The sequence below is a fragment of the Panulirus ornatus genome, chromosome 61, assembly GCF_036320965.1.
Source record: "Panulirus ornatus isolate Po-2019 chromosome 61, ASM3632096v1, whole genome shotgun sequence".
In the NCBI taxonomy this organism is placed as follows: Eukaryota; Metazoa; Arthropoda; class Malacostraca; order Decapoda; family Palinuridae; genus Panulirus; species Panulirus ornatus.
The window spans coordinates 2,645,379-2,658,427 of record NC_092284.1 but is presented as its reverse complement, the minus strand read 5'-3'; the positions used below and the strand labels follow the sequence as shown (position 1 = coordinate 2,658,427).

The window sequence follows — 13,049 nt, the reverse complement described above, 5'->3', positions numbered from 1 at the left end:
TATTTATCATGCAGAATGTACATGAGTGCTACATGCTAGCCCTGTCTTTTGGCAATCTCTCTTCACACGTTCACACAGATAAGTAATCCCTCTTGCTCTCTCTCTACTTTAAATACACAGATCTTCCTTGTTAGTCTCTCTTAATTTACCATCTTATGCCTAAAACACTTCAGAAAACCACTGATGACTTTTAGTCACACCAAACTCATTACCACACCTTTCTCTGATGATGTCATTCTTCATAAGATTAATCCCCCTCAAGCCACATCTACTCAGGCATTTCATTTCAAACACCCATCTACCTATCTTTACAGCACAAAATCATTTTGTATCACCCATCTAATCATATTCGTATTACTTGCCTTACACAAATTCAATAAGCACTAAACACAACTCAAAAACTTTATTTAACAAACCTGAGATATTCTGAGCAGTCTTGCTGCATGCCTGGACTAAACCAAGTTGGCCGGGATTTATTGTGAAACACGAGAGGAGCCACGTACGTACGGTGTGTAAAGCACAGCATGCTGAATAAATGCTGCAATTCTACCAAAAGCTGCTGGTTGCTGCGAGGTACAGCATGCAGGATCCCATGACGAAAGCTGTTGGAGATATCTTTTAAATAACATAAAAAAAGAAATTTTCAATCATATAAAGTATATGCTTTCCCTATCTAACTCCATGCATGCTTCTCACCTTCTTTAACTACAGAAATCATCCCATTCTTAGGCTTTTCTGACTCCTCCAATATGTCTTCCTTTCATAGGCAGACCTACTATCACTTATTTCATTTTTCACGTCATGCATGACCTTGAAGTGAGCACTGGTGCCTTTCTTAAGGAAAAAAATTAGCTACCAATCTGTTTATTTCCCTAATCCTGCCAACAGACCTAAGCAAGCAGTTGATCAGTATGAACATTTTTCAGTTCATTTACAATAAGCATTTCTCAATCCACAGTCTATTGTCTCTCATCTCTATTCAGAACCCACTCCATGTGCAAATCATGGCAGACTTCCATGAATGCTCATATTGAGACCATTACAAATGTACTCCCTTCAATTCTTTCATTGAACTATAATATTCACTTTTTCCCTCATTTAGTTCCCATTCATTTCATTGATACACACCATGATCCCTTAGCCATTCTTCCCTCATTCGCTCTCTCCACTGGCCTACATCATTAATGCTCAACGCATTAATCTTACTAGGCATTTCCTCATTCTGTCATGCTTTTCTCCCAGAGGCCTGCCTTTAACTACCATTATACACCTAGCCCCAACTCCTAAGACTTCTATATCCAGTGGCATTTCACCTGTCACTACAATCAGACACTCATCTTTCAGTTGCATCTACAGAACCCATGCCATCCTTGAGTTTGCTATTCATGGCTTCAATTGTTCACAATCATCTTTTGGATATCAAAATATACCAACAACAATATACACCCTAAATGGTTGTGAATTACAGACCACTTTGAAGAGCCCTATAAGCTGATCAACAACCAAACAAACTTAACAGAATAACATATAAAAAAAATCAGATGCCTGTGAAACCATACACCAATGCAGAAGCCCATCTAATATCACCTGCCATCTTTTTCAGTTATACTGGTATAAAATTACTTTTCTAGGAAAACTGTGTGACTTCTGCAATCTTAATATGTGACTCTGTGATATGCATAAAATCTTTCTATGAATGTTAATGATAATGTACACGTGTAAAATACAAAACTGGTAAGTGAACAAAAAATAATCATCGAGAACCCCCATACTTTGAAGTGAATACAAAAACATCTGCCAGTCTTCTGGAGATGAAAAATAAGTTGAAGTCACCTCCATATTCCTTGAGGATTGTTTCCACAGTTCCCTTTTTTCATCAAGTCAAGCATAACCTTACTACAATGAACATGGCCCCTTCTTATTAATCCACTATGTTATACAGCCTTCCATGAGTTTGCATGTCCATTTGTGGCAGTCATGTTCCTGCAACCCCCCACCATGGCAATGCAGCAGGCATGGAACCGTGGGGTAATTATAAGTTTCAATTCATGCCTGAGCAGAAGCAACTTCAGAAATTTCCTCCAAGCAATTGACAATGCCTCTACGAGTGATCATGACTTTTGGCACTTACAATTTCACAATTCCCTCATTTTCAAGGACACCTCGGAAGAGGATCAGCCATCCATAATCAACACCTGAAGCCTTTAGCCACAGATGGAGAAAGACCTCCATAGTTTTCCACTGATGTCTCTAGGACCATATGTTGGGCTAGGATGTAGGTGGGGGTGGGTTTCTAGGATCTTGAGAGAAAATATGAAACTGCTGGAGTTCTCACAGGAACAACTATCAGCTCCTGCAGAGCTGTAGCAGCCTATCTGGAGCGACAAAGAACATGACAAGAAGCCTAAGTTGAGAGGAGATCTCCAAGCTAACTAACTAAAAAGGAAAGCAAAGCAGCTTCAAACCACTAATTCAACCAATATTCAAAAAAATGCATGGGGTCATTCTGCAACCCCATCCCTAACTACATTACCAACCAAATTTACGATTTTGCAACCAACAGGGTTTCCTCGGGAAGGCAACACTTATGAAAAGAAAGAGTTCTATGTATATCAAATTTGATTACAACATACCTTCAGCAAAGCAAGCACATCTTTTTAACCTGCAACATGTAACTTTCAAGAAATCCCTATCTCAATTCTACCATTTTGACTAGATCTGCCACTCTGATAACTGACTTCTAAATCTTTTCTTTAGGGCATAATGTAAAAAATCACCACCTTTTTCCAAATCAACCCTAATGCTTTCCTTTGCTTTCATTTTTCATTTCTTTCTTATTTTTTTTTTCTTTTTTGCTTTGTCGCTGTCTCCCACGTTTGCGAGGTAGCGCAAGGAAACAGACGAAAGAAATGGCCCAACCCACCCCCATACACATGTATATACACACTCCACACACGCAAATATAGATACCTACACAGCTTTCCATGGTTTACCCCAGACGCTTCACATGCCCTGATTCAATCCACTGACAGCACGTCAACCCCGGTATACCACATCGATCCAATTCACTCTGTTCCTTGCCCTCCTTTCACCCTCCTGCATGTTCAGGCCCCGATCACTCAAAATCTTTTTCACTCCATCTTTCCACCTCCAATTTGGTCTCCCACTCCTCCTCGTTCCCTCCACCTCCGACACATATATCCTCTTGGTCAATCTTTCCTCACTCATTCTCTCCATGTGCCCAAACCATTTCAAAACACCCTCTTCTGCTCTCTCAACCACCCTCTTTTTATTTCCACACATCTCTCTTACCCTTACGTTACTTACTCGATCAAACCACCTCACACCACACATTGTCCTCAAACATCTCATTTCCAGCACATCCACCCTCCTGCACACAACTCTATCCATAGCCCACGCCTCGCAATCATACAACATTGTTGGAACCACTATTCCTTCAAACATACCCATTTTTGCTTTCCGAGATAATGTTCTCGACTTCCACACATTCTTCAAGGCTCCCAGGATTTTCGCCCCCTCCCCCACCCTATGATCCACTTCCGCTTCCATGGTTCCATCCGCTGCCAGATCCACTCCCAGATATCTAAAACACTTTACTTCCTCCAGTTTTGCTCCATTCAAACTTACCTCCCAATTGACTTGACCCTCAACCCTACTGTACCTAATAACCTTGCTCATATTCACATTTACTCAACTTTCTTCTTTCACACACTTTACCAAACTCAGTCACCAGCTTCTGCAGTTTCTCACATGAATCAGCCACCAGCGCTGTATCATCAGCGAACAACAACTGACTCACTTCCCAAGCTCTCTCATCCACCACAGACTTCATACTTGCCCCTCTTTCCAAAATTCTTGCATTCACCTCCCTAACAACCCCATCCATAAACAAATTAAACAACCATGGAGACATCACACACCCCTGCCGCAGACCTACATTCACTGAGAACCAATCACTTTCCTCTCTTCCTACACGTACACATGCCTTACATCCTCGATAAAAACTTTTCACTGCTTCTAACAACTTGCCTCCCACACCATATATTCTTAATACCTTCCACAGAGCATCTCTATCAACTCTATCATATGCCTTCTCCAGATCCATAAATGCTACATACAAATCCATTTGCTTTTCTAAGTATTTCTCACATACATTCTTCAAAGCAAACACCTGATCCACACATCCTCTACCACTTCTGAAACCACACTGCTCTTCCCCAATCTGATGCTCTGTACATGCCTTCACCCTCTCAATCAATACCCTCCCATATAAATTACCAGGAATACTCAAACTTATACCTCTGAAATTTGAGCACTCACTCTTATCCCCTTTGCCTTTGTACAATGGCACTATGCACACATTCCACTGTCTCCCGCGTTTGCGAGGTAGCGCAAGGAAACAGACGAAAGAAATGGCCCAACCCACCCCCATACACAATGTATATACATACACGTCCACACACGCAAATATACATACCTATACATCTCAATGTACACATATATATACACACACAGCCACATACATATATACCCATGCACACAATTCACACTGTCTGCCTTTATTCATTCCCATCGCCACCTCGCCACACATGGAACACCATCCCTACAAACATAAATTTCTTTTCCACGTCAAAATCATCTAAATATGTCAACATCCTAAACTTCCAATTCCGACATGCTACTTCCTATTTCTACTAGCTATCTTTATGTTCACACTGTCATTTCTTGAAATAAAAATCTACATACACAAGTAGAAAGACATTGTAAATCCAAATCTATACTTCAGCCTACCGGCAACTCAAGTCACTGCTTTCAAATTCAAATCTGCAACACACAAGGGCTCAATATGACCATTTTTCTTCTGATCTAAAATAGTATTTACAAGAAAATATAGGTATGGAGAGTACAGGAAAGCTACTAACTTGTCAGTCATGAAAAGAGCTTGTATGACAGAATTCATGTAACAAGTATTCCCAAGGTTACGAAGGCCAACTTTTTGGCCTGCTGATCTCTGCTGATACACTATTGGAGTTTCAGTAGCATCACCCACTCGTAGCTGATCTGAGACTCTCCCTCGAGCTCCTCCTTCCACAGCACCCCATCGGTGTTCCTGTATCAAATTCTGTATCTCTTCTTCGGACGGAGTCTGGTATTTCTGAAATTAAAAGTCAAGACCAGCTGAAATATTAATCACATCATCCAGCCTTCATGCTCAAGACCTAACAAAAATTAATGTTTATGAACATAAAACAGAGCAAAACTCGAGCTGTCGTGCAGAACATACTGAAACCAGGGTCTAGTTTCCACGGTTAAGCTCAACACATTATTCCATGGTCTAACTTGACTACTTCATATGCCCTGCTTCGGTCCATCAACAGCATGTCACCCCCTGCATATCACATTAATCCTATCTATCTATATCTCTGGTGCCCATTCCCTCTAGGCACTCCCATCAAGATAATGGACACAGAAAAGGAGTCTCCACTTAACCCTGTCCATACATACCTCCCTCACATGCACAAATCCTCACATTCTTCCGCCACTTCTCTCCCTCTCGTACTCTTTCACTGTACTTCCACATGTCACAGGTGGTCTTCCTCTCACACCAAGCCCTATCACTGTACTGTCATACACTCTCCTCACAAACTCCCCGTCTAACATTCTTTCCACATGCCCAAAAGTAATCCAACTCATTCTATTCCATATATGCTTCTAACCTCTTGAATGTCCAGGACCTGATAACCCACAGTCTCTTTCACTCCATCCATCCATCTCCCTCTTGTTCTTCCCCTTGCTCCCTCCACTTCTGATATGTGCACACTGGTCTCTCTTCACTTAACCTCTCCATTATGTCTAAAACTATTCAGCACCCTGGTCAGCTCTCTAAATAAGAATGCTCTTGCACCAAACCTCTCTCTACCAATGTCATTTCTAATAAAAATAACACAACCCACATCACACATCCGTCCTCAAGCATTTAATTTCCAACATGTCCAACCTTTTCCTTTCTTTAGCATTCATTGGATAAGTCTCAGATCCATACAAAACAGTCTCAGATCCACACAAAACAGCCTGGATTCCTGTCTTCAAACATACCCATTTTTGCCCAAACAGACACTAATCTCTCCTTCCACATGGTCCCTAACCCTTAAACTACACAATTCATCTGAAATGACATCCTCCATGCAAATGCAAAAAAGTGGTTTGAATTTTTGGGGTATGGAAGTTAAGTTGCTAGTGAAAGAAAGATGTATGGCCATTGACGGCAGGAAAAGGGGTACATAAAACAGTAATTCCCACTTTCCATCACCGTTACTCACCCATGCAAATTTATTGAGTGTCCTTTCTCAAACCAGGTATGTGGCACACAACTCCATAAGTTATTCACCATTTTCATTCACATTACCCAACCATTGCTAATACTTGATCCTTTGCATCTAAACTGCTGACACATTTGCTGATCTCTTCTCAAAACAACTGCCTCTCTTACTTACTCCACTCAATTCCAGGTGCATAAGCGCTTATGTTCACCCATTTCTTACACTCATCTTTCCTTTCTACCCATATTAGTACAAGACTCACTTCATGACACTCTTTCACATTACCACAACTCCTTGAGCAACTGTGATATCCATTCCTCAGCTCTCACTCTTACTTTACTCCTATGACATTTCTACACCATTCTTACCCTTTAGCCTTGTTGCACTCAGAGCCAGAAGATCTCAGTTCCTCTCCACAAATATCCTACCTAATTTTCCCTTCTTCTCATCTTGGTTACATCCACAAACATTCAGACAACCCAGCCTAAACCCTTAAGGAGGAGAAACACTCTGTGATTGGCTCCTTCCATTCCAACTTTTGGAAATTAAAATACAAGGGCAATGTTTCCAGCCCCCAACTCCCACCTCCTTTAGTTGCATTTTAATAAAGATGCACAGGGAATACATGAGCAGTATTCTACCCCCTCCCCCTACTTTCAGCTATCACGTATGTTTAAGGCAAGGAATATGTGAAACCATAGGGGAAGATGCTGGAAAAGGAATGAACAGAAGTGTTTTTGTGAATCTGGTGGAATGAAATGTCAGTAGAATGCAAACTTCTGAAAAGTGTACGAGTGGCAAATAAAGTGCCTCTGAAGACTGAGGCACAACATCAGACAAAATCCCAGTTACCTTTTACTGCAGTTTAATGAAGAATTTCTAGACAAAACACAACCAGATCTGAGCTGGAGAAATAAGAAAAAAAACGTGTAAAAGAAAATTAGGCACAAAGAAACTAACTGTAAGGGCACAGTAACTACATGTTAGGACATCAGGAAGCATATTTCATCTCGTTAAGAGGCAACAGTGTAGGATTTAGTTAGATGATATAGACTCACCATAATAACAACCATGAGTACTTGGTATCCATCCGGGTGGCCAGGATGTAGAACCATAAGTGCATGGCACAGGGTTGACAGACGATTTAATGTTGCTAATGCTGATGATCCCTCCTTCTCAAGTCGATCAAAGACTTCAACAAGTGCTGGAATGGTCTGATCAAGAAAGATCTCTTAGAATTTTATTATAAGCCCCACAATATGCATAACAAAGCTTCCTACTTTTTCATGCAACACACAACACCATATTTTTTTTTTTTTTTTTTTTTTATACTTTGTCGCTGTCTCCCGCGTTTGCGAGGTAGCGCAAGGAAACAGACGAAAGAAATGGCCCAACCCCCCCCCCATACACATGTATATACACACGTCCACACACGCAAATATACATACCTACACAGCTTTCCATGGTTTACCCCAGACGCTTCACATGCCCTGATTCAATCCACTGACAACACGTCAACCCCTGTATACCACATCTCTCCAATTCACTCTATTCCTTGCCCTCCTTTCACCCTCCTGCATGTTCAGGCCCCGATCACACAAAATCTTTTTCACTCCATCTTTCCACCTCCAATTTGGTCTCCCTCTTCTCCTCGTTCCCTCCACCTCCGACACATATATCCTCTTGGTCAATCTTTCCTCACTCATTCTCTCCATGTGCCCAAACCATTTCAAAACACCCTCTTCTGCTCTCTCAACCACGCTCTTTTTATTTCCACACATCTCTCTTACCCTTACGTTACTTACTCGATCAAACCACCTCACACCACACATTGTCCTCAAACATCTCATTTCCAGCACATCCATCCTCCTGCGCACAACTCTATCCATAGCCCACGCCTCGCAACCATACAACATTGTTGGAACCACTATTCCTTCAAACATACCCATTTTTGCTTTCCGAGATAATGTTCTCGACTTCCACACATTTTTCAAGGCTCCCAAAATTTTCGCCCCCTCCCCCACCCTATGATCCACTTCCGCTTCCATGGTTCCATCCGCTGACAGATCCACTCCCAGATATCTAAAACACTTCACTTCCTCCAGTTTTTCTCCATTCAAACTCACCTCCCAATTGACTTGACCCTCAACCCTACTGTACCTAATAACCTTGCTCTTATTCACATTTACTCTTAACTTTCTTCTTCCACACACTTTACCAAACTCAGTCACCAGCTTCTGCAGTTTCTCACATGAATCAGCCACCAGCGCTGTATCATCAGCGAACAACAACTGACTCACTTCCCAAGCTCTCTCATCCCCAACAGACTTCATACTTGCCCCTCTTTCCAGGACTCTTGCATTTACCTCCCTAACAACCCCATCCATAAACAAATTAAACAACCATGGAGACATCACACACCCCTGCCGCAAACCTACATTCACTGAGAACCAATCACTTTCCTCTCTTCCTACACGTACACATGCCTTACATCCTCGATAAAAACTTTTCACTGCTTCTAACAACTTGCCTCCCACACCATATATTCTTAATACCTTCCACAGAGCATCTCTATCAACTCTTTTTATTCTGCTTTGTCGCTGTCTCCCGCATTAGCGAGGTAGTGCAAGGAAACAGACGAAAGAATGGCCCAACCCACCCACATACACATGTATATACATACACGTTCACACACGCAAATATACATACCTATACATCTCAATGTATACATATATATCCACACACAGACATATACATATATACACATGTACATAATTCACACTGTCTGCCTTTATTCATTCCCATCGCCACCTCACCACACATGGAATAACAACCCCCTCCCCCCTCATGTGTGCGAGGTAGTGCTAGGAAAGACAACAAAGGCCACACTCGTTCACACTCATTCTCTAGCCGTCATGTAATAATGCACCGAAACCACAGCTCCCTTTCCGCATCCAGGCCCCACAGAAAGTTCCATGGTTTACCCCAGATGCTTCACATGCCCTGGTTCAATCCATTGACAGCATGTCGACCCCGGTATACCACATCGTTCTAATTCACTCTAATCCTTGCACACCTTTCACCCTCCTGCATGTTCAGGCCCCGATCACTCAAAATCTTTTTCACTCCATCTTTCCACCTCCAATTTGGTCTCCCACTTCTCCTTGTTCCCTCCACCTCTGACACATATATCCTCTTGGTCAATCTCTCCTCACTTATTCTCTCCATGTGACCAAACCATTTCAAAACACCCTCTTCTGCTCTCTCAACCACACTCTTTTTATTACCACACATCTCTCTTACCCTTACATTACTTACTCAATCAAACCACCTCCCACCATATACTGTCCTCAAACATCTCATTTCCAGCACATCCACCCTCCTGCGCACAACTCTATCCATAGCCCACGCCTCGCAACCATACAACTTTGTTGGAACCACTATTCCTTCAAACATACCCATTTTTGCTTTCCGAGATAATGTTCTCGACTTCCACACATTCTTCAATGCTCCCAGAATTTTCGCCCCCTCCCTATGATTCACTTTCGCTTCCATCCGCTGCCAAATCCACTCCCAGATATCTAAAACATTTCACTTCCTCCAGTTTTTCTCCATTTTATTGACCAATCTGAGGGGTGGATGAATAGCTGGGTTGGCTGTGGACTGACTGCAGCAACTAGGATTCGAACTATGTGCTCAACCCTTAGCTTCCCATGAATGTGTCATGGTCAGGAATGCTTAATGCTACACCACGGAGGCCCAAGGTCAAATTATTAAGTTAATAGTTATTCAAAGTTCACTATCTACAATCCTTATAAACCTAAAAGACTGTAGCTGCCTAAAATGTAAGGAATATATCAGCAGGATTGACCATCTCTGGAGGTCATACTCTTTAAAAAAAAAAAAAAAAAAGAGGCTGAGAATTTTTCATTGTTTGAATGTGAAAAAGCAATACTTCATGACAGGAAGTCAAATACCTTAAGAGGTGTAAAAAACTGAAAAAAAATGGGAAGAATATAAACACAAAAGCAACATTATAAGGGATAGAAAATCTTCAGCAGGAAGCATCAAAGTTAGGAGACTCAAGATACATGAGGCACAGAATGAGAATCTTTGTCCTACAAAAGGCACAAACACCACCCTTGGTGAAGGCTCAATCATAGAAACTAATGTTAGAGATCACATAGCATAGGAAAGATGCCCTGGACAGTTGGTTTGCAGATGGGGTCGGTGTAAGTTTGAATGGGGAGGACATGAAGGGTGATGAGGAGCTAAGGTCCTCAATGCATTAGAGGTTAAGATCCTCTGTGTACTAAGGCATGTGTAAAACAAGAAATCATAACATTTTAGGGCAGACATGGAAATGTCTAGATACTGTAGATCTGATAGTATTGTATGGACTGGAGTCCTGGGCCTAAAATGCAAAAGAAAGAAAAAGAACAGCCATGTTTGATATTCCCCTAAAGGCCCAGTCCTCTGTTCTTAACGCTACCTCGCTAATGCGGGAAATGGCGAATAGTATGAAAGAAAAGAAAGAAAGAATGTTCGAAATGGAATTTTGAAGGACAATACATGGTGTAAGGAAGGTTGATCATCTAAGGAATGATGGTGAAAGAAAGAGGTGTGAGAGTATGGGCAGTCTGACTAAGCAGCTGACCAGGATGTACTGAAATAGTTCAGATATAAGAAGTGAAAGAGCAAAGAAAGACTGACTAAGAGGATCAGACACAGAGGGAGCAAGAGGGAAAGAGAGACCAAGATAACAACGATCACAAAAGGATCAAGTGAAGAAGGCTCTGGAGTATCAGGAGAGCATAAGGTATGGATGGGATTGATATGACTGGATAAATGTGGTACATGGGAAGGAGACACTGTTAATGGGCTACACGACGGCACTGGGAGATACTGTCAATTGGCTAAATCAAAGCATACAGAGCAGTCAAGGTAAAACATGGAAATGGAATAGTCTGAAAGGCGTGGCTGCCAAAGACAGCTTAAGAGCGGGTCTTAAGAATAAGGTTGTTGTTTGTTTTTTCATGACACTAACCTGCAGAGGCTAGAAAAGTAATTAGGTATAAAAGAAAATATACAATAAAGAATAAGAATGGTATGATCTATACCTGTACAATAAAGAATAAGAATGGTATGATCTATACCTGAAAGCTTGTTTTTGAGAAACTTTACAGGGAAGACTATTTTCAAATTGTCCAAAGTAATACTGGACACATATCTACTACCAAGACGCAAATACAAAGATGTCCTACATAGGCAAAAACAATAATTTTCTGCAAATCAAATTAGCTTAAACCATGAAAGCACTAAAATCCTCACCTTAAGAAAAGCTATTGGAGAATGCTGAAATGACAACAGAAGTGTGGATGTCACAGACACAACTCCAGTGCGAACAACAGGAATGTGCAGAGCACTCATCAACTGAAATAAAAGATTCTACTTATAAAGCAAGTTTGTAGAAAACATTAATTTGTATTGCTTCTGATTATGAAAGTAAAGGCTGTAATATCAATAGCATTTTTCTAAAGAATTAATTTTCATTATTTAAAATTCCAAATGCAATTCTAATTGGCAACATAAAATACAGCAGCCCATCCCACTAAGGTAAAGTCTGAGCACTGATGGAAATGCATTTTCACTCCATTAAAACCCAACATAACTTTAAGTACTCTACAAAAAATAACTTTCCAACAATCATTAAAAATAGTTCTTAGATATTAAATTTTCCTACTGATCTCTGTAGTCAAAATAAATACATAGAGCTAATTATCAAACATTAAATATAAGCTTTTAATTTTGCAAGATACAGGTTATACAGAAACAACCAATTCATTATTTTCCTCCAATTACTGCAAGGTAACCTTAATACATGAAATTCCTTACCTTGGGAACTCTATCAAGTGTGACTTTTGCCGGCACAGCAGTACGTCCACTTTGATACAACAAGCTAACTAGTGTGCGTACCCACAAGCATAATGTTGGATGGGCTGTGGGCCATGTAACTAACCACGCAGTGAGGCGTGTCAGAGTTGCACTCAAAGCAGCATCAGTTGTTGTGGGATCTGACACAATGCGTGGAGCGAGGCCCTCCACCACCACAGTTGGAACAAGTGAAAGCAAATGTGCCATGGCAGGGCAGACTTCTGACCCTCCATCTGCGAATTAAGAAATGAAAAAGAGATCATAGAAAATATCCTCTTACCTGTCTATCTACATATAACATGCACAAGCATTAACAGACTTTGCCTGTATGTGGTTACGCCAAGAGAGAAAAGTCACCTTCAGAGAGGTCGCATCTTCTCTATCAGGTTTCTTGCTAAGTATCTAGCTATGGCCTATGGTTGCTCTCTAGCTATCTATGGCCTATGGTTGCTCAGTCTTTAATTTTTCAAACTGTTCACAGATCACATCACAACAGTTTTAGGATCTTTAAGGCTGTGATCAAATGTACATCAGTGTTCGAGTTAGCACATAATTCTAAAGTATATCTACTTTGCTTGAGCAATCATACTGAAGATATTCTATAAATTCATGATATCTGGAACTTCTCGCACTTCCATACTGCCCTCTCTAACATTTTGAAGATAACACAGGAAAGGGGGAAATAACTGATCTATTTTACAGCATCACCCAGGGTGGAAGAACAAAATCATGACTTATGTTCCAATGCCTTGCATGGCAATTTTTTGAAAGCAG

At 41.0% G+C, this 13,049-nt stretch overlaps 1 protein-coding gene across 1 annotated transcript in view; it reads right to left on the bottom strand.

Moving 5' to 3' along the window:
* LOC139767484 (uncharacterized) overlaps window positions 1–13,049 on the bottom strand; it is a 52,822-nt gene that overhangs the window by 27,886 nt on the left and 11,887 nt on the right. Inside the window, 5 exon segments of the mRNA XM_071696907.1 lie at window positions 417–602; window positions 4,944–5,176; window positions 7,400–7,555; window positions 11,673–11,774; window positions 12,237–12,508. Coding sequence (XP_071553008.1) covers window positions 417–602; window positions 4,944–5,176; window positions 7,400–7,555; window positions 11,673–11,774; window positions 12,237–12,508 — 949 coding nt within the window.